The 25,508-nt window shown below is 40.4% G+C and overlaps 2 protein-coding genes across 6 annotated transcripts in view; one reads left to right on the forward strand and one right to left on the reverse strand.

The window, feature by feature from the left end:
- The window catches only part of FBXO36 (F-box protein 36), a 278,670-nt gene that overhangs the window by 178,804 nt on the left and 74,358 nt on the right, over window positions 1–25,508 (reverse strand). The window lies entirely within an intron of this gene.
- TRIP12 (thyroid hormone receptor interactor 12) overlaps window positions 1–25,508 on the forward strand; it is a 151,988-nt gene that overhangs the window by 107,591 nt on the left and 18,889 nt on the right. For 3 of the 5 annotated variants that reach the window (XM_048865307.2, XM_048865311.2, XM_048865308.2), the window contains 13 exons: window positions 202–393; window positions 1,577–1,728; window positions 9,724–9,896; window positions 10,438–10,511; window positions 10,596–10,795; window positions 11,757–11,884; window positions 12,153–12,304; window positions 13,109–13,251; window positions 14,928–15,084; window positions 17,408–17,506; window positions 18,046–18,160; window positions 20,539–20,693; window positions 21,299–21,463. In XM_048865307.2, the coding sequence (XP_048721264.1) occupies window positions 202–393; window positions 1,577–1,728; window positions 9,724–9,896; window positions 10,438–10,511; window positions 10,596–10,795; window positions 11,757–11,884; window positions 12,153–12,304; window positions 13,109–13,251; window positions 14,928–15,084; window positions 17,408–17,506; window positions 18,046–18,160; window positions 20,539–20,693; window positions 21,299–21,463 (1,905 nt within the window). The remainder of the gene's footprint in view (window positions 1–201; window positions 394–1,576; window positions 1,729–9,723; window positions 9,897–10,437; window positions 10,512–10,595; window positions 10,796–11,756; window positions 11,885–12,152; window positions 12,305–13,108; window positions 13,252–14,927; window positions 15,085–17,407; window positions 17,507–18,045; window positions 18,161–20,538; window positions 20,694–21,298; window positions 21,464–25,508) is intronic. The other 2 variants (XM_048865310.2, XM_048865312.2) reach the window with 1 other exon arrangement.

A 25,508-nucleotide genomic window follows, 5' to 3' on the forward strand; every position in this document is an offset into this window, starting at 1 on the left:
AGTTCACTCACTTAGTACAGAATTGTCAGTGCTTTGCCTGTAGTAAGCTACAGTTTTCAATCATTATTTCCCCTTTTGTATATGTCTCCATGCAGCAGCAGGAAAATGTAAATAAAATCACTGTTTTGGGCAATACTAATTGTGGGTGTTGTGCTGTGGGTACTAAAGTACAGAACCTTACGCTAATATACTTTCTTTCAGGTGGATGGTGGAGCTGAGTGCCTTGTAGAAATCCGTAGCATAGTCTCTGAGTCTGATGTCTCCTCGTTTGAAATCCAGCATAGTGGGTTTGTTAAACAGCTGTTGCTTTACTTGACATCTAAAAGTGAAAAAGATGCTGTAAGCAGGGATGTCAGATTAAAAAGGTTCCTTCATGTGTTTTTTTCTTCTCCAGTAAGTTCAGTGTATTTTTCATTTTAGTGTTTTTATGTAGTGAGTAATATATATCTTCTTTATGATTGTTTGAGGTCCAGCAACCTCCCTACCTTCAGAGCATGAGAGTGCCTCATTGGCCTTTTACTAATATGACAACTTTAATCATTAATAAATAAAAAGACAAAACATGTGGCCTGCTTAAGTTCAGAGCTACTGTTGTTCCTCTCTGATACAGACTGTACTCACTGGGGAAGTACCATACAACAGGTGATAACATTTTCCAGAATGGTCAGTTGCCTCTTGGGAGACAGAGAGCCACTGGATAAGATGCACATAATGGAGACGGGGGACGTTCAGGCAATAGCAATTGACTTTCTGTTCATTTCTCTTGGGAGTAATGTAAGCGATTGCTTTGGCTCATCAAAGAAAAGCACGATTTGAAAGATGAAAATGTGTAAGAATGATCTGAAACTTTCATTAAATTTAATGCCCATAGCTAAAAGGGGGGGGAAGGAGTGTGAATATTTTAAATCTGTAAGGCTGTTACTGGGTTCTAGTAAACTTAGAAGTAAAGATGTGGTTCTGTGTAGCAAATCATTTGGCAGTTTTGGTTATCTTTGTGTTGACTATTAGGTCATCTTAATATTTATAGCAATTTCAAGAGACACGGCATTTAAAATAAAATCTTAATGGTTACATTGTTTCAGAATGCATAAGATCTCTTTAAGACCTAGTATGTGCCAATTTTATTCCAGTCTTCAATATCAAATGAAGGACACTTGGAAGAGTGTGTTTGTAGAAAACTCTGCATATTTTAGCATATGATAGGTGTTCGTAGTAAGGCAAATCCAAAAAGTTTACCAACCTCTGTTTTTAAGCAGTTGTCCATGTGAACCAGTCTGTGCAATAATTTGTAAAGCCCATTATCGAAACATATTTAAGTTGTGATTTTTTTTTCTTTTTAAAAAATAAGTGACAATGTGCTGCTATTGAAATGCAGTAAAGAGAACCTGGTAGTAACAAATAATTTATGATATATAAGTATTGCTGTCCGTTTTTGCACTTAGCAGCTTTGGAGAACACTGGTGCATTAATAGCTAAAGTAAATTATTTTGCGTTGTATGGCTAAATTAACATAGTAATGCTCACAAAGCTGTTCAGTAGAAAATATAACTAAAAAATATGTTACCTTCAACTTCAGCCTCCTGAAGAAGAATCTCTTGGAAGATTAGAGCCAGTAGGAAATGCACCCTTGTTGGCATTAGTCCACAAAATGAACAACTGTCTCAGTCAGATGGAGCAGTTTCCTGTCAAAGTGCATGATTTTCCAAGTGGAAATGGAACAGGGAGCAGGTAAGGATTAATGCTCAGGTAACCCCTTTTTGCTGGAAGTTGCTGGTTTCTAGCACTTGTCTCAGTGCTGGTAAAGTTTCAAGAGGTAATAGAAAACTTTGGCCTCCCTCAAAGAAAAAGGGAGCAATTATGCAGCTGGCGTTTGTCTTCAACTAATAGTTGTAAATATAACCATAGTGAGTGAGCATTGAACCTGGAATCTCAAGAAGACTATTTTAAAATATAAATTATAGGTGGAGGTGCATAAAAGTTACATACAAACTTTTAAACTGAAACTCTTGAAACTTGCTTTGTTTCCTGCATAACAAACTTGGCATGTTAATGGATTAATTCTCTTAAACCTAAACTGAAGATTGTGTGCCTCCATTTAGTCAGAGGAAAATGGACTTACTGCTACATGAGAAATCAATATTTTTCTTTGAGTGCTGGTCCCAGCGAGTATTCTGCTGTGGGTACACGTGCTTTGAAACTGGGGAGTTCTGAAAGCAGTGTCCAGTGGTCTGCACGTGCGCCCTGTCTTGTCTTGTGTCCTCAACCAAGGAGATAAAGGGTGGGGCAGGATGGACCCACTGTCTCTCCAGTTCCTTCTCACAGCTGCATGGTCTGGGGCAGACCCTCTAGTGTCCAAGCTTCAGCTTTATCTCTAAAAAGATACTTTGATATTTGTAAATAATTTGTATATTCTAGAGTTTTAAAGGTTTTTTTTTTGTTTTGTTTTTAGTGTTTTGAGCGAGGTGAGTCCTTTTCCCTGATCCAGTGAGCATGTCTCTCCCTCCCTCCCTCCATACCCTGTTTGGGTAGTGAACTATGCCACAAGTCCGGGCTTCAAAAGTTGTGCTTCCTGCCTGTTCTTCTCAATCAGCATTTACCACCAATGCTTCTTGTACTGCTTTGGGGAAGCCCACGTCACATAAAGGCTTAGTATTTGCCATTTGTTCCCCAGCTGTGCCCAGGAAGGGCAGGAGCTTTGCCTTAGGAAGCACATAACGTAAAAGGCTATGAGGCCACATGCTGGGGGATCCGTCCCCATACATCAGTCTGACTCAGCAAGGCGTGCGTCTCCTGCCACAATGTCCAAATCAGGAGTGAAGGAAGCTACCCACGTAGATCCCTCAGCAGGGTCTTGTCAGGAGAGCAGGGAGTGTTCTCATAACATAAGTCTGTCTTCCTCCAAATCCACTTTGAAAAACTCTGATCTAGCCCTGCAAAAACCAAGCACTAGCTCAGCCCAAGAGAATTGAGTATGTTGTAAGTCTTGGAGACATGATAAGAAAGCCCACAACTCTAGGGCTCCGTCAGCAGTAGTTCACAATCTGGCAGTACCGGTGCCTCCAGCACTTCCCTAGCACAAACCCCAGGATGCACTGGCACTGACAGACCGATAGCCGAGAGCATAGATCACCCATGGTTCCACCTTTGTCTTCAGTGGTTGTGACACAGACTCTCTCTCTATTCTGGCTCCAGCAGTTTGGGCAGCCAGTACTGCTCTCACTCTGGGGAAAAGCCAAGACCTACAGTCCTCCTGCAGACATCTTAGGTCTTCCAGACCTGGAGTCTCCCACCCCTTTGGGTCCTTCCCTTTTGAGAGAGGTTATGACACCACCAGGGGAGCCAGTCTTTGGAAGTAGTATGTCTCTCATTTTATCTTTGGGCTATGATTTCCCTCCAGTGGTACCGTTGTTGAAACTGGAATCTGTTTTCCCCTCCTTGGGAGATTCTGAACCACCTGATGAACCATTATGCTTTTTCTCCTTCAAGACCCACCTTCCCAGTCTGAAGACCATGGTCAGCAATTTCCACCTCATCTGCCTTGGAACCGTTGGTCTCCCATGCCTTGGGAACCACCACAACCCCCATTCAATTCACCCAATTGGCCATACTCAGGGCCATGGGACCAATACCATCTTACAGAGCGTACCTGGTCTTCTAGGGAGTCGCCCCTCCCCTTGGTTTTGAGGGGACAAATGGAGCTGCTTCTGGATCCTTCAAAGGAGGAGAAGCAGTAAGTGGTAGTTTCACCGGATCCGAAAAGATTGCTGTTTTCATTGTCGGATGAAGTGAAGATTTGATGTCTCCATCTTCTCTTTCTCTCCTGCCTCCCAGTGACTGTAAACTGTGCCAGAACTTTCTTGCAGAATAGCAGGGCAGCTGTGTATTCCTCTTGAGGTTCAGGATCCTCAACACAAGCTCCGGGTTATCCTTCAGTCCTCTGGCTCCAGTAGAATAGCACTCCCAGTTAACAGTCATCCTGAACCCAGTTAGGGTGGTCTGGCATACCCCAGCTACTTACTCCCCTACTACTAAGAGGGCAGAGAAACAGTACTATGTCCCAACCAAGAGAGTGAAATGTGTGTTTTCAACCTGCTTCTAATTCTTTAGTAGTGCAAGCTGCAACCGAGATCTAGGCAGCAACACCCCTGTTGTTCCCCTACTGATAAGGAGGGCAAGCGTCTCAACTTATTCGGAAGGAAGGTCTTCTAGCCTGTAGATCAGGATAACAAATTAGCAAGCATGACTGGCTAAGTGAGACTTCCTGAACTACTTGAAAGTTGCTGACTTTATGTATAGTATCTCACAGCAGGACAGAGCTCATTTCTAGGCTCTCATAGAGGAAGACAAAATGGTTGCCAGGATTGCTCTCCAATCAGCAGTAGATGCGGCTGATGAATCTTCCAGGGCAATGGCTACTGCCACTGTCATGCATAGGGAGTCATGGCTCCATGTTTTGGGATTTCCCAGGGAGGGTCCAGAACATTGTTGAGAACCTGTTTAATCGGAAGACAGATAAGTCCTTACACACTTTAAAGGACTCCAAGCGCACCCTCTGCTCTCAGGAGGTATATACACCTGCCACAAAGAGAACATTCCACTGGCAACAATACAAGCTAGACTGATGGCTGAGCAGTTCTTCCACCAGAGACCTTATGAACATGCCATAAGAGGCAGAGAGCTCAAAAGACCTGCTTTCCCACGTCTTTTTCAGTGGGTGCTTCATGCCAATCCCAACCCTCAGCTAAACATTATTGTTTGACTGACTATAGCTCAGGAGCTGCAAACAGTTGAATGCAACACCTCCCAACTCCCACATGCCTTTTTGGGGGTTGTCTAGCACACTCTCTATACCTGGAGTGCAACAAATTGGTGCTCAGCTTCATCTATTCCAGCTATCCAATAGTTTGTGCCCCAACCCCTCCAGAACCCTCTTTCCCACCCCTCTCAGGGGCCATTCTCATGAGAACATTCTCGGACAAGAAGTGGAAACGCTTACAATGAGGAGTGATAGAATGGATTCCTCTTTAGTAACAAAGGAGTAGTTTTTACTCAACATATTTCCTAGTTCCCAGAAAGAGAGGCAATTGGAGACCATTATTCTTGACCATTTTAAGTGCTTTATTGGCAAACTCAAGTTTCACAGGGTCATGTTAGCATCTATAAGTCTATCCCCATAAAAAGACATGGCTTACAGCTATCAGCATGAGTGACTCCTATTTTCACAAGAACATCTATCCCGCTCACTGACACTTTCATAGATTGATAGTTGGCTAAGACCACTTTTAGTACAGAATATGCCGTTTCCTCATTGCTACCACTCCCAGGTTGGTGAGTTTCCCCATATGTTCTCTGTCATAGAAGCCTATATTAGATACCATAGTTTCAGTCTTCCCTTACCTCAGCAATTAGCTTCTTGTTGACAGGTTATACCAAGAGGCCCAGGCATCTACTTTGACAATGCTACAACTCCTCTCCTCCCTGAGCGTTAGCATGAACACCAAAAATTACCTTCTCCCCCCTGCACACGCTTTGGACTTGATTGGGATGCCCTTAATTTCGATCACTAGAAGGACTTACTTGCAGAGAAACAGGATTCAGGCTATGAACATCACCATAGATCAGCTCATAATCAACCCCAGAGTGCCTATCAAAACCTCTCTTTCCTAGGCCATATGGCCTTATGCACTTACATCACCTTTAGCAAGACTGACTTTGTTGCCTATAAGCATGGCTTGAAATTGTGTACCTGTCAAACTGACAGTCCATTAGCACCTTAGTTTGCTGTTCCTATCCAAGCGGTATAGTCCCTGTCATGGTGGAAGAATCCCCATCAGTTTCGCGTCTGTTTGTCCTTCCTCATCTCTGCACCAGACAGCATGATCATTACAGGCCCATCCCTGTTGGGTTGGGGAGCTCACATGGACAAGAGTACAGCGTAAGGTACCTGAACATCTTGAGAATTCAGGATACATATCAATGTTCTACAGCTACAAGCAGTTTGAAGGGCTTGCAAATCTTTCTTCTGTTTAAGGTCACGATGCCCTCATGTCAGATAACTTCACAAGTCTCTTACATTAACAAACATGGAGGCGTGAGCTCTACACCCCTGTACACAGAAGCGATCAGTCTGTGAACTGGTATATTGGCAACTGGATTACTCTGTCAGCAGTCTACCTCCCAGGAAACCAGAATGTGCTAGAAAACTTGCAGTCAATCACGCGTGGAAGCTTCACGACTCTATGGTAAACCACATTTTTGATCCCTGGGAAGCCCCCCGGCCCCTCCCGCCCCCCATGGACCTGTTTGTCTATCCAACATATACTGTTCCATGGGAGCCCTAGGTCGACATTCGGAGGGTGACAATCTTACACCTTCCATGGTCAGATCATCTGAACTTTGCCTTGCCTCCGCTACACCACCTACCTAGAGTTTTGGTCAGACAGATCATGAGTTACTTTCATTGCCCCAAACTGGCCTACACAGTTTTGGTTCCCTAATATCCTATGCATGTCTGCTCAGGCACCAATCATTATTTCTACATTTCCTGGTCTCCTGACTTGGGAACAGCAACATCAGGCACCCTATGCCTCTGTCTAGCAGGTTCTGGAAAGGCTTAATCAGTACTTTCTGCCTATAATAGCATACTGCTCAATGGAACTTGAACCTTGTTCTCTCAGTACTCGCCAAACCTCCTTTTGAATCATTAGCTTCTTGCTCCATGTCTATCTTCTCCTCCATGAAGGTTGCATTCCTGGTAGCAATCACCTCAGCCAGGAGGGCTGGTGAGTTTGGGGCATTGATCATGGATTGTCATTATGCTTTGTTTCATTACATTCAAACCCTAAATTCACCCCCCTGCCCCCCGAGTAGACTTTCACCTGACTCAGTCTATCCACTTACCTGTGTTCTTTCCAAAACCTCATGCAGCCTCCAAAGAAAGGAGGCTCCATTCCCTTGATGTTAGACAAGCCTTTACCTGCAGAAAATAAAAACAATCAGGAAATCCCATAAACTATTTGCTGCCTCAGCAGAAATAGTCCAGGGTCAGGTTATAGTCTCGAAATGAATCTCAGGCTATATTTTGCTCTATCAGCTGTCTAATCATCCCCTTCCTTATGGAGTAAGTGTTTTTCACAAGAGCGCAAGCAACATCTATGGCATCGCTTCAAGAGGTGCCTCTATTTGATATTTGAGACTGCTACATTTGCAAGATAGGCACAGGATTCCTCTGCCAGTTCATCTTTTGGAACAGCAGTCCTTTGTTTGGCTCTGGCACCTAAGACCTCACGCCCTTCTCTCTGTTTGAGTACTGCTTGTCAGCCACCACAGTGGAATACACATAGGAGCCAGCACTTGAAAAAGAGAAAGTTAGTTACCTTATATTAACTGGACGGTCTCTGAGACATGCTCCCTATCTATATTCTACTACCAGCCATCCTTTTTCCCTATGCTTTGGATCTCCTCTGATTCTCGACAGAGAAGGAACTGGCGAGGTGGTCAATCCACCCCTCCCTTTTTCTCCTCAGTCAAAAGCATGAGGTGAGCCAGGGCGCAAGTGTGGACCAATGGACATTGCTTTCAAAGTTCTCCAGTTCAGGGCACACAGGAGCACATGTATACCCACAGTGGAATGCACATGGGAGGCTCATTGAGATATGTGACCCCTGTTACTATAAGCTAAGTAACTTTCTCATTTCACTTTGGAAGAGTTTATCTTGTGATGTTTGTATTACAATGCTAATGTTTGTATTGCATAATATAAAAGAAGACTTAATTTTCTTGCGTAATTATGCAGTTGAGTGACAGTTGCTCACAAACCATTTTAAAAACACATGTATGGAAAAGTTGGTATTGTACGTACCAGGTCTGTCTTCTAAACTTGGTTTGAGGCAGATTATTAATATACTGTAAAATTTATGTAAAAGTCAGAGTCTAAGCAACAAGTTTTTATAACGATTAAGGTTTTTGACTATATTCAATTCACTTCTGTACTTGAATATAGCTCCTAATGCAAGATGATCAAGCATTCATTGGCTGTCCTAGATCTAATTTGCCATAATCTAGCATAAGAACCTTAAAGGTAATTTGGTCGGAGTAATTAGCAAATAATCTGGGAAGTTTAGTATCTTCAATAATGAGAATTACACATCTTTTTATTAATTACGTCCTAATCAATGCTTTTTATTTACCATTAATGACTTCAGTTCCTGTTGTCATACAGCATGTGTTTAAATGTGTGTCAGTGATATGGTTTATATTGCTAAAGACTGTGTCATAGGTGTGCAAAGATGGAAAGATTTTGGGGGAGACTTTTTACTGGGGTGGGTGTGGAACTCTGAAAGTCTCTCCCCTGTTTTTGGTCCAGGCTTAGTGTTAGGAACTCCTTAGATTTGTTGTAATATGCTACTTTTGCTAAAGGACAAGATTAACTGCTAATGGGAATTACACTTTTCAAATGGATGGTATCTTCTTTGCTGTGGATATCTTTCTTGGGAGTAGGAGGAAATATGTGGAGTTTAATTAAATTTTAAAGCAAAATCTGAGATACCAAGATACTTTCTCTTTGGGGCAGAGACCATCATCTTTTGTTCTGTTCATACAGTGCCTAGCACAGTGGAGTCCTGGTCGAAGATTAGGGCTCCTAAGACTGGTTTACTTTCAAATCAAAGTATTTAATTAGATTTGTGTGGAATATTGAACATGCTGCATACCTTTTTAACCAAGGCATACTGTGATAAATTTAATCTGCAGTTTCCTATGAATTTTGGAGTAAATTTTGCATTGTAAATGGTGCATGTTTTAATTTTCTCATTAAATTTCTCAGTTCATGCAATTTGACTAATCAGTGGAACAAATACAAATTTTATCAATTTCTGATTCAAATATTTGTTGGACCTTTTTAGAAAGGTAAGTCTAGCAGAGAATTGTCATTGGTAGATTACTAAGTACCTGGTAGACCAGACCTGTACTAAAGGGTTTAAAACTTCTGGTAGCCTCCATTCCTCCACTAGTACTTGGAGGTCAGGAGCAGCACTAGAAGGCTTAGTGTTTCAAGCTGCATCATCTGGAAAGAAGTGAACTGCAAATTAGATAAATGGAGAGTATATGGTACTGCAATGAGCAGAGAAACAGAAGATGGAGCATACATAAGAACTAAATAAAACAGATACTGAAAAAAACAGATGCAAACCAGAGTGTTTAAAAAAAAAACAAACAGCAAGTTAAAGGCAAAACTCAATAAGGATAAAGTGAATTGATAAGGGAAATGTGCAGTACAAAACAAAAAACAGCAAAAAAGGATGGAAAATACTTCCATATTTAAATGAGACTCAAAACTGAATAAGATGAAGCCACTTCTGACTAAACGTTCGGCATTTACGTTTGAAGATTGTGCCAAAAGCCTCATTCGATTTGGGCATCCAAATGGCCTTATCCTTTCCTTTTAGCATATGCAGCCCCCTCTGAAAATCAAGTCATTTTATATGGGTTCCTAGTTTGACTTCTGGTGCTTGGCTTTAAGCATCAGAGTTTTAAAATATTAGCCTCAGCCTTGATAGCTTAAAATTTCTTAGTCTGTTTTCCAGAATGAGTCAATTTGAGTATGAACATTTGAAAGTTTCTGTTATTTGTAACTGAATCTTGTGTGTATGTAATGCATTGATTATAGAAATGAACAAAGAAAATAGAATAACTGTAGCAACTTTTTTCACAAATTATCTTGAGTTTTTCTCTCAACAGAGGATCCCAAGCTTTAAAATTTTTCAACACACATCAATTAAAATGCCAGCTGCAAAGACATCCAGATTGTGCTAACGTGAAACAGTGGAAGGGTGGACCTGTGAAGATAGATCCCCTGGCTTTGGTGCAAGCCATTGAAAGATACCTTGTAGTTAGAGGTATTTATATCTTGATGTCTTGTACAGTGCCGTACAACCTGCTGGTGCTTAATATATTTAGAAATAACCAAAACAAATAAGATGTCATGTTAAAGTCTGCATAAATCTCTTATCAGAGCGCTATAAAAGTAAATGTCGGGGCAGTATTAAAGACAGAAGATAAATTTGTTCAGCTGTCTGGTTAGGCTTACTCACTTTGTAGCTGTCTAGGTTTTCTCTCCCTAGAAGCAAGATTTTGTTTTATCAGTACCAAATCTTGCATTGCATGTAGTGTATGGTGCTACAGCCTCTCAATCATCCCACAGGCTGATGCTGTCCTCCTATATATACGGTGTAGACCTTCCAGTGTTGGTGCTAAGACTGAACATGAGACTTACGTCTCCTAAACGTTAATTCTGTTTTAATGTGTAGTTGATATTTGCAAACTGATGAATCTCTGGAAACACAATGATATGGGATTAATATTTACATGTGTTATGAATAATCAGTTAAATTTCCTTATTCTGAAGTGCAAATAAGGACATGCAATTTGTCTTGGTAGGATATGGAAGAGTCAGAGAAGATGATGAGGACAGTGATGATGATGGATCAGATGAAGAAATAGATGAATCTTTGGTAAGTTGCTATTCTCTGTATAGAGTTGTATGGTGAGACTAAGGAACCTGCTTCTTAACCTGTATTTACTTTGCTTTTATTGAGGCTGCTCAGTTCTTAAATTCAGGGAATGTGAGGCACAGACTGCAGTTTTACATTGGAGATCACTTGCTGCCATATAATATGACTGTGTATCAAGCAGTTAGACAGTTCAGTTTACAAGCTGAAGAGGAGAGGGAATCCACAGATGATGAAAGCAACCCTTTGGGAAGAGCTGGAATTTGGACTAAGACACACACCATATGGTAAGCTGGGCAGAGAGCAGGGAAGAATCTCTCTCTCCAAATTTGTGTGTTTATGCTTTTTAAAGGGCCGTGTATATATTAGGCCCCAATACTGTTGTAGCATCTCTGTTGTAGGTAGCCTATAAGTCTGCTTTTTGATCACTGAGCACCTTGATGGAAAAATACTTACTTTGTAGGATCTACATACCAAATACTGATTAGCAACAGTTAACATTCTTGGGACTATGTCAATCCCAGCTGATGGGGATGAATAGTTTGGAAATACAAAAATAAAAGGGGGCTTCTCAAATGAAAAGCTAAATTAGGGGAAATATTATTTTATCAACCTTGAATAATTACAAACAATAGAGGAAAAATAGCCTGCTTCTCAAGGAACATTTTTGTGAGGCTTGCAAGTATTAATCGGTTTGGTAAAGCATAACAAAAAATGCCAGACAGGTGTGTTTTCTTTTAGTTTTTGTTTTGATTAAGGAATCTTCTGGTTATCCAGCCACATTGGGTATCAGTTGCATTGTCTCACTTAAGGCTGTAAGTTCCTCGAGGCAAAGGGCAGTCTTCTCTGTATGATTGGTACTGCATGTAGCACACTGATATTCAACAGTGTCTTTATAACTGTTTGTTTGCACCTGTAGTGCATCGCAAAGTATGAAAGTGATCAAGAACAAAGAACATGTTTTAGACTGAGCGCACTTCCTCTCTTTGCCCCTCTCATACAATACATGAAGTTGGCCATTTGTTTACTACTTCCTTTCCCCTTCGCCCACCCCAATATGTTCCATTTTCCCTTATCTTCCAACATTTGCACTTGGTGGCTCCACTAAATGTCTTGTTTGTTACTGCTTAAACTTTGCCATTGAAATGAAATTCTGGTAACCTGAGTGAATCTATTGTTAAACGGTTGTTTTATTTTCAGATCTGTTGTATTCCGGAACCATATTAATAAATGCTTCACAATTTTTAGGTACAAACCAGTGCGAGAGGATGAAGATGGTAACAAGGACTCTGTTGGTGGTAAAAGAGGAAGGGCACAAACTGCTCCCACAAAAACTTCCCCTAGAAATTCAAAAAAGCATGATGAGTTGTGGCATGGTACGTGTTTGTCATGGGGGGGATATATAGGATTATGTGTGACAAAGAAAAAATATTTTCTGTTTTTGTATACCTTTAATAAAGAATCTCTATATATACTTCCTGAATTACAATTCAGTTTATAGTCAGGTTTTGTTTTGAGTAACTGATATTAAAAAACGAATAGAGTGCATATCCAAGAAGCTAAAGTGCAAACTGATAGAAGCGTAACTCATTAATCAACTAATTTGTTAGACAATAGAAATGATCTAGTTTTTTCTCTCCCTAGATGGTGTGTGCCCTTCAGTGTCAAATCCTTTAGAAGTTTACCTTGTATTTACACCGCCTGAAAATATAACATTTGAAGACCCCTCATTAGATGTTATCCTCCTTTTGAGAGTTTTACATGCTATCAGTCGATATTGGTATTACCTGTATGAAGTGAGTAATACATTTAATCACTTGGAAGGCTTTCTGTAAATCTGTAGACAACTGTCATTGCTAAAGGTATTGAGACAATACACAAATAAACTTTTTCAAAATGGTAAAAACATTACTGTAACTAGGTAAAAATCAGAGTGTTGAATGTTAGAGAATCCTTTTAATGTAAGGTGTGGAGTACAAAAACTCTTACAAGACTACAAAAATACAGCTGCAAATTTAGGATAGTAGAACTAAATATATTGCTATTTCCTTATTTAAGGAACATGTCTAAAATTTTTAATGCCCACCTCTAATTTAAATAGAATTTGAAAACTTACTTGTTATCTGTACATCAGATAGGTGCTGAGACAAAAACCGTGTTTGAGAACATCCCTAATAATCCCTTTATCCATGAAGTGATGGAATATCACAGGTGTGATGCCCTCCACCCCCTGAATTTACCCTCTGTTGCTTTTGGTGATGGCTTTTGACTACTAGAGGGTTTTGTGATATCCAGTCAAACTCGGTGGTGTTCTCGTCTAAAAAGTCTTCAAATCTCCTCCTTTTCCCTCCAAACCAAAAGAGCAATACTTCTGAAGAGGGATGAAGGAAGTGAACAATGGAGGTTCTTTGGACCTCAGGTTGATCAGTCTTGGTAAGAACAGACACAGTAAAAGATCTCAAAGCATCCCCCCCCACCCCCCCCAAAAAAAAAAAAAAAAGCAATGAGTAATTGAAAAGAAATTGTAAAAAAAAGAGTTTGTATCTCTTTGAATTCCAATGCTTTTCTAAAATAGAGCACACTCTCTCTTGATCTCACAGAATGCAGTTTGCAAGGAGATTATTCCCACCACGGAATTTATCAACAGTAAACTGACAGCAAAAGCTAACAGGCAGCTTCAGGATCCTTTGGTAATCATGACAGGAAACATACCAACTTGGCTGACAGAGCTTGGAAAAACATGGTATGAAATGGCTGGCTTTCTACAACCCTTAAAACTTGACTTTGGTTTAATAAATCACTTTGTACTTTTACAGTTCAGTTATTCCCTCTTATACAGCATACATTGCTGTGTATCTCTAAAGAGTGAGAATGGTATTTATAGAAGTACAGGAGACTTCTCGGGTAACATGGTAATATATGGTTGATTCCCAGCATGTAGTATTGAATGTCTTAAATCATATTAATGTATTTAAACAAACTTGGATTGATTCCAATTGTCAGTGATAGTTGTGTGCACATTTTTAGGTTACTATTCCTAGGCTAGTGTTCTTGAGAACTTCAGCCATGTGATGACAAGTGTAAGGCAAAAGAGCCCATATTTGGCTCCTATTTGATATTTAATGCATTATTTGGGACATATTTCTGTATTCTTTCCCTGCTCTAGGCTCAGTCAAACCATTAGGATAGCTCCTTTTATTTTCATGGCATTTTCACTTTTATTCCACAGTACCTTTAGCTCTGAGGAGCACCAGGAAGTTAAACCCTGCATGTCAGTCAAATGCCCTAAACTGATTTTAAAATATTTTGAGAAGGAAATAACTAGACAAAAATCCATTAAGTTGCAGTTCATAGGGGAATATGTAATTTTACAGTAAAAAGAAAATACTGTATCTAAACCACTATTTGAAAACCAGTCCGTGTTCAGAGTTAGGGTTAAGCTTAAGAAATCCAAACAGTTGAAAGTATATGGCTAGCTAAGTACCTTTAACTCTGTCCCTGTAATAATCTGAGAAACGGGAACAGAAGCAACCTTCTCTGTTCATAACCAGTGACAACAAAAACTGGAATCTGAATCATACAATAGTCTTATTTTAGCCTTTTTTAATTATTTTTTTAACACAGTCCTCGAAGTAGTTTTGAAATTTCTGACTGACATAAACCAAAATAATCTTTCCCCATTCCGTATGTTCCATAGACATGAATTATTGAAGTAAATCAAACTCAAAGCGCGTGTGCGTGTGCGTGTGTGTGTTTAAAAAAAAAACCTAGGTCTAGATTATAAAATGGAAAGTAAATCCAAAAGATAGTGGAAGACTAAGCCTACTCTTACAAATAATTTAACATATACCTCTTAATACTACTCGCCTTGTAGGTTCTGAAAGATGAGTTGTAATGTCTTCTGCATATTTTTGTCTTCCACAAACTGCACATTTCTTAAAGCCCCCCTGAAAAATGAGGAAGTAGTAGTTGGCAATGATATAGTTGGTGCACCAATAAAGTGGCTTTCCAAATTAAGACATCCAGAACCTTGGGCTGTGGGCTTTTAAAGTCCTTGATTTGAAAATATTCCTTGTAAAATAGGTATTAAGGAACTAAGAGGGATTAGTAACATTAAGTGTACATCTTTGTTGTTTTCAAATATTTAGGTATAACCTTCACTCTGAATTTTCTAGCTTTCTAATGGTTGCTTTTTTAAAATCTTTGCAAAGTTTTTACTCTTAAATACCTGATCTCAAGCTTAGTCTCTTCTTTTTTGTTCTCAGATGTACCCTTTACACTAGGAAAAGTATCCTCTAAGGGGTGATACAACTGACCTAACTCTCCAGTTTCAGGCATTATGAAACCTCTGTTTAGTCTACTTAAATTCTCAAGACTACAGATTTCCAGTATAAACTAACCAATTCTAACTCTTCACAGCCCATTTTTCTTTCCATTTGACACCCGGCAAATGCTGTTTTATGTAACTGCTTTTGATCGAGATCGAGCAATGCAGAGATTACTAGATACCAATCCAGAAATCAATCAGTCGGATTCTCAGGACAGCAGAGTGGCGCCGCGACTGGACAGGAAAAAAGTAAGTGTTATGCAAAAAGCCATTTCACAAGGGAGTGAATAGTAGTAGTTTGCCATATGGATCATTCTTCCACAACTTCCACTGAAGGGAGATCTTAGTGTTTGCTCAAAATGACACAATGTCGTTGTACTAGTACATATCTCAAGTGGATTTTTGAGACAAGGGCCAGTTGTAGGGGTGGCAGACTCCCAAAAGAATGAAGTGTATCCCAACTGAATATCTGCTATTGGGAAGCAGGGGTAGCTGGCACATGTTATGTAACAGCTCCCCAGCACATTTTGGATGTTTAAGGATTGCAGATATTGCCTGCCTGTGGAATGTAAACTTTGTTGTTGAAAATATGTTTGCCACCTCTGTAGATGCCTTGTATAGATGTAAGCACTTAAGGGTTCTATATTAGGCTTATCCTTGTTATATTCACCTGATTCAGTGTTTTCTATTGATACTGGAAAAGGCATATAAATGGTACACACCAGAAAAATATCCATATGCTTAAGTATTCAGTGTAATGCATTCTTGTACAGAGTATAACTATGAACCTAACACATGATGAGAAAATTGATAGCCTTGGCTTTTTAACTCCCTCCTGAACAGCCACCAGACCATAGTAGCTTATTGCCTGGACAACAGAGGAAGGAGACAAGATATCAGGAATGTGGCTTTCCTGGGTCACACCTTCTTAAATAACGTATCTGGGAACTATCGGCAATAGCTTGTCCTATTAAGGTCATCCTTCCTTTGTAATCCATTCCATGTGGTGGAGGGCTTCTGTCAGCCTCATAAACTGCTAACCGAGTCCCAGCCCACTGGTGGTACCCTACTGCCCTTTCCTTGTTCAAGGGTGAAGAGGATGCTGAGTGGGTAACATGTCAGCTGATAATTTTTACTATGATGCCCCAGTCCTAGGGCTGAGACTTTAAACGTTTTCTGGTCCAGAGCAAGAATGCTCCCTTATAGTACATACTCCTACAATTTTAGGACTACCAGTTCGCATTTGACATGAAACAACTTAATAAGAATTTTATATAAATAGTTCACCACTGAATACAACTTCTTGCTTATATAAAGTTAATACATTTTTAAAAGCAAATTATTTTACTTAGAAATCATAGAAATGTAGAGATGAAAGGGAATTTGAGAGGTCATCTAGTCCAGCCTTGTGTCCTGCTTCAGCAAATAAATGTAGACCATCCCTGACAGGTGCTTGTCCAACCTGTTTTTAAACCTTCAGTGACAAAGACTCCATAACCTCCCTTGAAACCTTCCTATTCTAGGGCTTAACTACCCTTATAGTAGGAAAAACTTTTCCTGCTATCTAACCTAAATCTCCCTGGCTGCAGATTAAGCTCATTACTACTTGTCCTATCTTTTAGTAGAACAGTTGATCACTATCCTGTTTTTATAAGAGCCCTGAACACATTTGAAGACTGTTATCAGGTCTTCTCTTCTCAAACTAAACATGCCCAGTTTTTAATCTTTCCTCATATGTCACATTTCCTAAACTTTTCATCATTTTTGTTGCTCATCTCCGGGCTCTCTATCTGTCTAATTTTGTCCATCTTTCTTGAAGTGTGACGCCCAAAACTGGACACAGGACTCCAGCTGGAGTCTTACCAGTGCCAAGTAGAGTAGGACAGTTTACAGCTCATGTCTTACACGTGACAATCTTGTTAATACACTCCAGAATTGTTCGCTTTTTTTTTTTGCAACTGCATCACATTGTTGACTCTCTCATTCAATTTGTGATCTATTCTGAACCCAGATCCTTTTCAGCAGTACTAGTCCGTAACCAGTTATGCCCCATTTTTGTATTTGTGCATTTGATTTTTGTCTTCCTACATGCAGTATCTTTCAGTGATGCCAGACTTGTTCTTCAATCTGTTAAGGCCACTTTGAATTCTGTTCCTGTTCTCCAGAATGTTAGCAATCCTGCCCACCTTGGTGTCATTCTCCAATTTTATAAGCATACTCTACTTCATTATGCAAGTCATCAATGAAAGTATTCAATAGTAACAGACCTGGGACAGACTCCTGTGGGAATCCACTAGATAAGTCTTCAATCTGACAGCAAACTATTGTTAACTACTTTTTGAATGTCTCTTTTACCAGTTTTATACCTGCCTTATCATAATTTAATCTGGACCATATTTCCCTGCTTTCATAATGAAACGTGGGACTGTGCCAAAAGCTTTACTACAATCAATATACTATGCAAACTTTCTCACTCCAAAATTTTGTTTCCTAGTGTTATAACTGCCTTGCTTGCTAAGGAATTGAGATTTGCAAAAATTAATTCTATTGCCTAAATGTCTCTAATGTGTAGCGCACTGTGAATAGAGAAGAGCTGTTGAAACAGGCAGAATCTGTGATGCAAGATCTAGGCAGTTCGAGAGCTATGTTGGAAATTCAGTATGAGAATGAAGTAAGTAATGGCTATGTGAAATGCATTAACCCTTTTTAATGAAAGTTCATACAAAAGCTGTAATTGCATTAGAATAACTTGGTCAGACTCTCTTCCATCCTACTACTGGCAGCTAAAAATTCCATCCACTAATGCATATCTACTTCTTCCAAATATGACTGGTTTCTGACTGTCCTCCGAATAGCTAAATGAAAAATACTTTTCAATTGCAAATGCACTGACTTAAGTTCAGCAGTCAGAAATGCGTTCACTTTAAAGTTCGAAAAAATCTTACTCCAGCAAACACATGTACATGTCTCTAGCTTGGTCGCTAGGTGACTTAATAAATACTCTGTTTGGTCAGTATCCCTTTTCAATGTATGAATTTTTGCTAGATTTCTGCAGGTTTATTAATAGTTTTTGATTATAGAAAGGCCTTTCCCTGGAGGAAGAAATTGTAGTGAATATAACTGTTATATATTATTGCACAGCTCACACTTAAAAATGTTCTGAATATTAAAATATTAATTTAAATGAAAAATTACCTTTTCTCTCTGAAGGTTGGCACAGGTCTAGGACCTACACTGGAGTTTTATGCACTTGTATCTCAGGAACTACAGAGAGCAGACTTAGGCCTCTGGAGAGGAGAAGAAGTAACTCTATCCAATCCAAAAGGTGACTGTTTTTCTGATTATCAATGTACTTTCAGCTGCTTCAGAAATTGTCCTATGGGCCTTAAAGCGTAATTCTACCCAAAACAGGGGTTGTCAAAGGTAACTTGTCATGGTTACTGGGCTAGTTGCACTGCTGCCCCTTTTCAGTGATCTCTGAGTGGAACCCCTTCCGCCCGCCCCCACAAATCAGGCCTTAGGTCTTTACCTCTCCTAAGGTGGAACTCTGCAATTTGCACACTCTGACTAGGACCTCTGTTACAGCCACATGGGCATCAACCATAACTAATCCAGCAGGAGAAACTGGAGTTGGCATTTTCAAGAAGAGATTTTCTCCAGGAGCCTGTGATCACATGTATTTGAAGTGAGAAAGAAACCACTTCAAAACAAAGCATGATTTTTTTTGCCCAAAAGATACACGGCACTTAGAAGTGGATTTAAAATAAGAGACCTGAACATAGGTAGCAGAATGTAAGATTAATCTCTATCTAGAGCTCAAGTGGGTCTGGCTTCTTCCCCATCCGAGTTGAGAGAACCAGCCTACACTCCTTCTAGCGTTCTTTTCTGAGTGTCTCAATCAGACTGCCAGCCTTTTTAACTGAGGCATACTGAGGCCTCTCTACCCTCTTCTCCTCCCCCACCCCTTCTGCCTTGGGCAGCTTTTTAATTGTTAAGGTCTTTTGATCTTTAGGGTCTCCTTTGATCCCAGGCTTAGCCTTGGGAAGAGTAAAATGTCCTAATCTGTATGGAGCCAGCTGTGTAACTTCTTCCCCCAGTTGATGGCCAAGCCATTGTTATCTTAACTCCTTTGAAGCTGGGTACCTAAGGCTGTTTTGTGTCACCTTTCCTACTTGGCACCTCAGCCCTTTTACAGCCTTCTTTGGTAAAGTCCATGCGTTCAGGCAGGCAGCAATACACACTTGAACAGGGAAACAGTCACATATAATAATCATAAGAAATAATAGACATTTTCCCAGTTGGTCTTGGTCTCGAGCAGTTATTATCTTAAGACTTTTATGTAATATAAGTACATTCATATGTTTAGAAATCTGTATGGAATGTTTAAACTTTGAGAAAATGAAGCAATAAAAATAAAGGGACACTGTAAGGGTAATCACTTATTAAAATTTCTGTGTTATGAATATGAACAGTGAAAATATTAAAATTCTAAACTTTGTTCAGCTTTGGCAAATAAAACCAAGTCCATTTCTATTTCATAGAATCATAGAATATCAGGGTTGGAAGGGACCCCAGAAGGTCATCTAGTCCAACCCCCTGCTCGAAGCAGGACCAATTCCCAGTTAAATCATCCCAGCCAGGGCTTTGTCAAGCCTGACCTTAAAAACCTCTAAGGAAGGAGATTCTACCACCTCCCTAGGTAACGCATTCCAGTGTTTCACCACCCTCTTAGTGAAAAAGTTTTTCCTAATATCCAATCTAAACCTCCCCCACTGCAACTTGAGACCATTACTCCTCGTTCTGTCATCTGCTACCATTGAGAACAGTCTAGAGCCATCCTCTTTGGAACCCCCTTTCAGGTAGTTGAAAGCAGCTATCAATCCCCCCTCATTCTTCTCTTCTGCAGGCTAAACAATCCCAGCTCCCTCAGCCTCTCCTCATAAGTCATGTGTTCCAGACCCCTAATCATTTTTGTTGCCCTTCGCTGGACTCTCTCCAATTTATCCACATCCTTCTTGAAGTGTGGGGCCCAAAACTGGACACAGTACTCCAGATGAGGCCTCACCAATGTCGAATAGAGGGGAACAATCACGTCCCTCGATCTGCTCGCTATGCCCCTACTTATACATCCCAAAATGCCATTGGCCTTCTTGGCAACAAGGGCACACTGCTGACTCATATCCAGCTTCTCGTCCACTGTCACCCCTAGGTCCTTTTCCGCAGAACTGCTGCCTAGCCATTCGGTCCCTAGTCTGTAGCTGTGCATTGGGTTCTTCCGTCCTAAGTGCAGGACCCTGCACTTATCCTTATTGAACCTCATCAGATTTCTTTTGGCCCAATCCTCCAATTTGTCTAGGTCCTTCTGTATCCTATCCCTCCCCTCCAGCGTATCTACCACTCCTCCCAGTTTAGTATCATCCGCAAATTTGCTGAGAGTGCAATCCACACCATCCTCCAGATCATTTATGATGATTTCAGTTTGCCCTGCAGTATTACAAGATTGTTTTTCTTTTTTGCTAGTGCTGCAAGGAATGGTTAAATTTGTAACTGATGGGGTGAAATAGAAATATCAACTGACATTTTTAACAACTTAAATTTTAGGCCCGAATGACTGGACTCTGTGCCGTTAACTCATTTTTTTAAATGAAACAGCATTATGCAAGTACTGAACTTGCCCACCACCCCTCTTTCTTTCCCCAACAGGAAGTCAAGAAGGCACAAAGTATATTCATAATCTCCAAGGCCTATTTGCTCTTCCTTTTGGTAGAACAGCTAAACCAGCTCACATTGCAAAGGTTAAAATGAAGTTCCGTTTTCTGGGAAAACTAATGGCTAAGGCGATCATGGATTTCAGATTGGTAAGAATGAAATTTGATTTTTATCTGAAGTAATATATAACAATATTTTCTGGAGGTTCCAATGTAGAACACTTACTGCTAGACTTTAGATTCAGGAAGACAAAGTTGGTAATGCTTCGAGTTTGATTATGGCATAACATTGAGAGAACCTGAATTTCAGCACTTTCAATGCCAGTCAGTATTTTAAAATGAAGATGGGTTGTAATCTTGTTAGGGCGTCTCCTGAGTGACTCTAGCTCATCTTTCTCTGCAAGAGAAAGCACCTAATTTCTGTTTTACATTGTGATTTTATCCCTTTGTGTATTTAGCCCAAAATTATATGGTGCTTGTGATATAGTAGCAAATGATGAAAATTCATACTTGCTTATCACTACCATACCTAGGTCTTTCAACATAACTCTGTCCTCTTTTATATTAAAATCACCACTATAAATTTATCCCAAAGTACTATATATACCGTATGACAAACTACTCTCTACTAGTCCAAAAAATGTGTTGGAAAAGGTACTGCTCAGGGAATGAAACATCAAAACTTAAAGCTGTTGAAACTGTGAATTGTTTTGCATTAACTATTAATTTAAAAACAATGCTGCTTTGGCTTCCAGGTGGACCTTCCCCTTGGCCTTCCTTTTTACAAATGGATGTTACGACAGGAAACTTCCTTAACTTCACACGACTTGTTTAATATTGATCCAGTGGTAGCTAGATCAGTATATCATCTTGAAGATATAGTGAGACAGAAGAAAAGACTTGAACAGGACAAATCACAGGTAGGAAGGGAGGGTAATTTATATGAAGGGGAAAGGCCAACCTGGATTTTACATATTTCTGGATTTTTGCAAGCCATAGCTGACATAGAGTGAACATAAGTATCTTCTTATAAATACTTAATTGGTATATTCTTAATATGCTAATAAAAATTACTATTTTTATCAGTATTACTATTCCTCTTATATCAATTTGAAATCAAAGTTGTAAATAATTTGCTAGCAATGGGCAACCATCGTGACCTTTTTGTAAAGGTACAGACAAATCTACGTTGGATGATGTGGCATACAGTATATGGCAATGGGTGAATTCCTAGTCTTTTATTTGCAAAGAGTTTTCACCTCTAGGCACAGCCTGAATTGCATATAAGCACAATTATTAACAATGCATCACACTTCTGGGTTTTTTAAGAACACTGCTAAGAAATTTTGGTATTATAGAGAAGAGTTTATTTGGGTAACCATTGTATCTTGGGCACTGCTCAGCAGCTCTGTAGACACATCAGGAAGATTACCCTTCCCCTGGTACAATCAAGACTTTTCACACATGTTGGAGAAAAATGAATAAATTGAGACAAATGTCACATCATGTTTTTTGAAGTTAGACTGAGTTTCCTGATTTAGCAGAGTCAGATACATGCACAAATTAAAATACCTGTCCAATACAAGGTCAAAAAGCCAGTACTGTATTGAATTCCTTAATTTTAAAACAGCCTTGATATTTGAGGCATGACATGATGATGAGAATTTCTTCACTTTGCTTCAAGCCAATTGTCCACATCTAATTTTTTGATCAAAGTGGGAGAAGCTACTTGTACTCAGGAAGAGCTTTGATACCTCAGTACAATTCCTAAAAGATAACATACACAGAGTTAGCCAGGCTGCTTTTCAGAATTTTGCCAACGTTACCAGTTCTGCTCAGATGAGGTCTAGAAGATGTAGGGCTAATCTACACTAGAAGCGCTATATCGGCGCAGGTGTATGCTGACAGGAGAGCTCTCCTGTTGGCACAATAAAGCCACCTCTGCAAGAGGCGATAGCTGTGTCGGTGGGAGAAGCTCTCCCACTGACATAGTGCTGTCCACACTGGCTGTTAGGTTGGTGTAATTTACAGTGCTTGTTGGGATAGCTTATTCACACCTGAGTGACGGAAGTTATACCTAAGTAATAGTAGCGTAGACCTGGCCTTAGTTAAAATGCTGACAGCTTTGCCTATGCTAGCACTCCACTGGAACTGAGCTAGTGAAGTATTTATGGGAAATATTTGGCAGAAGAGCCAAGCATAGACCGGTCTTGTCTACATCTGAAGTTGAAGACTTGCTTCAGTTCTGGCTTTAATGCTATGAAGTCTCTTTCAGTGTTCCCTTTAGTATTTGCTCTGATCATCTGAGTTTTGATGCTGTGTATTTTGATAAGTGATGGTTTAGTATTTGCTCTAAACTTCCCATCAAGACGTTAGTCTTACAAGTTCAGTCAGTAATTTAACGAGTTTTTATTTATTTTAATGAAAACCTTCACCAGGAAAATGTGGCTTTACTATGAATTTTTGGGTCTTTCCTATCCCCTTCCATGTATCCAAGAGATCTGAGACTTTGAAACCACTTCAGAACCCAAATATAAGTAAATACTTGCTTTGCTAAACTGCAGGATGTTTCTGGGAGCGTGTATTTCAGTGGGATGGCTAGGGTGCTTTTGATAACTGCATATTGTCTATGCTAGGGAAACCTTCCAAAACTTTCCCAGTTACTAATAGCAGTTCCACTCCACTAGTGGCAACAATGTAATATAGATTGGCTGCTGGCTTGGTAAGCACCATGTTATCTAGCTCAGCTCAGATTCAGAGGCCAGTCTTCGCTAGGGCTCCCAGTATTAATATTTGTGCAGCTGAGTTTTTGTTAGCAATAGTGTGAAAAATCTGTAAAACTTGACTGTCTTGTATGCATTGAAGGGACATATTCAGTCAGAGGCAATCTGTATCTCACTTGCAGAAGGGGAGCAATCATCTGAAAAAGCCCAGTACCAACCCCCTGGAGGGGAGGGGAATAAACAGGACCAACAGGGATAAGTGAGGATAATTAAGGGATGATGGCTGCAGTTGTCATTTTAGTACTTGCAATTTATGAAAATACTAGAGACTATTCAAGACAATTCACGTAACACTTAGAGTCCTCCTTTAAACAGAAGGCTGGTTTTAACCTTAACTATGGGAGGGCACTACACATCCATCCATCAGCAGCAGCATAGCAAACTCACAGAGGTGTGAAGTGACCTATTCATCTCTGAGATTTCTCAGATGAGAGAACATCCAGTGGAGATGAATGCAGCCTGAAATAATAGCTCTGAGGGGATGTCTACACAGCAAAGAGAACCTGTCAGCTGGCTGTGCCAACTGACTCCAGCTTGCCGGGCTCTGGCTGTGGGGCTGTTTCATTGCAGTGTAGACTTTGGGTTCTGGCAGGAGGGGGCTCTAGCACTCTTTGCCCCGCAGTTCAGAACCTCATAGATGTGCAGAGCCCCCCAGAGCTTGGTGCACACACAAGGGCAGGAAGCAGAGCTCATACCCTCGGATCCCAGCTCAGATGGGGGTAGGGAGGGCGTAACGATGCTGGTTCTGGCAGGACAGAACTGTGAGTGCCAGTTTAGGACAAATTGCTTAAAGCAGGACAGTTACGGCCCAACACTGGGGTTTTTCCATCTCTAAGGCAAACCAAACCAGACAGACAGAGGACTTTGGTTTTACCCCCTGGCTAACCACAAGTCACACAAGCAATTCCCTTAAGACACTCCAGTTTCCCAGTATCACCACCAATGCCACTGGTTACGGGGACAAAATGGTTATGAAAACCAATACCCCAGTAAAAGAAAAAAGGTTCTCTTGATCCCAAAGGACCAAGCCCCAGACCCAGGTCAATATACAAATTAGATCTTACCCACAAAACACACTGTTGCCAGTCCTTTAGAATCTAAAACCTAAAGGCTTATTCATAAAAGGAAAAAGATCTAGATGAGGGCTAGAATTGGTTAAATGGAATCAGTTACATACAGTAGTGGCAAAGTTCTTGGTTCAGGCTTGTAGCAGTGATAGAATAAACTGCAGGTTCAACTCAAGTCTCTGGAGTGCATCCACAGCTGGGATGGGTCATCAGTCCTTTGTTTAGAGCTTCTGTTTGTAGCAAAGTCCCTCCAGAGATAAGAAGCAGGATTGAAGACAAGATGGAGGAGCTGCAGCAACTTTTTATAATCTCTTGCCATGTGGTCTCTGCTTTCTTTGTCCCAAAGACAAGCTGTCCATCACATGGCATGGAAAAACCTCAGAGTTCTGTCCATAGGCATGTCCCTGCATGCCTTGCTGAGTCAAAAGGTGTATCTGCCTTCTCTCAATAGGACAGTTGTATAGCTGATGGTCCTTAATGGGCCATCAAGCAGGCTAGGCAGAGCTGACACCAACTTGTCTGGGGTGTTGCCCAGAAGCATAGCACAAGTTTGAACGACAGGCAATATAGAGCCAATACTTTAAATACAAAAATGATACATGCATATAGATAGCATAATCATAACCAGCAAATTGTAACCTTGTCTTAGACACCTTATTTGACCCCCTTTACACAAGATTTGGTGCCACTACAGGACCTTGGTTGCAACAATGATCTATACTGTCCCACATTATGTCAGTAATGTCACGGGGGGTAAGGGGGGAGTAGGGAGGGAGGCTCAGACCTCTTCAGAGCTTAGCTCATCTAAAGGAGGCAGGGAAAGGGTAGAGGGAGTTCAAGAAAGATGTTGGAGTTGGAAAGGGTTCAGAGAAGAGCTGTGAGAATGATTAAAGGATTAGAAAATGTCTTGCTAGATGACAGTAAAGATCCCTTCTGATCTTAGAATCTATGAACCTCTTTAGATGGGCTGTGAACTTTCAGATTGCGTTGCATACATGGGAGGGGAATGTAGGGCTGGCAGGCACCCCTGTCACCTCCATGTCCCTCTTCTCGCTCCATGTCTCCCTTCCCAAACAACTGATCCACCCCAACTCTTCTCCTCCTATTACCACCTA

This window comes from Caretta caretta, chromosome 9, assembly GCF_965140235.1.
Source record: "Caretta caretta isolate rCarCar2 chromosome 9, rCarCar1.hap1, whole genome shotgun sequence".
Lineage (NCBI taxonomy): Eukaryota > Metazoa > Chordata > Testudines > Cheloniidae > Caretta > Caretta caretta.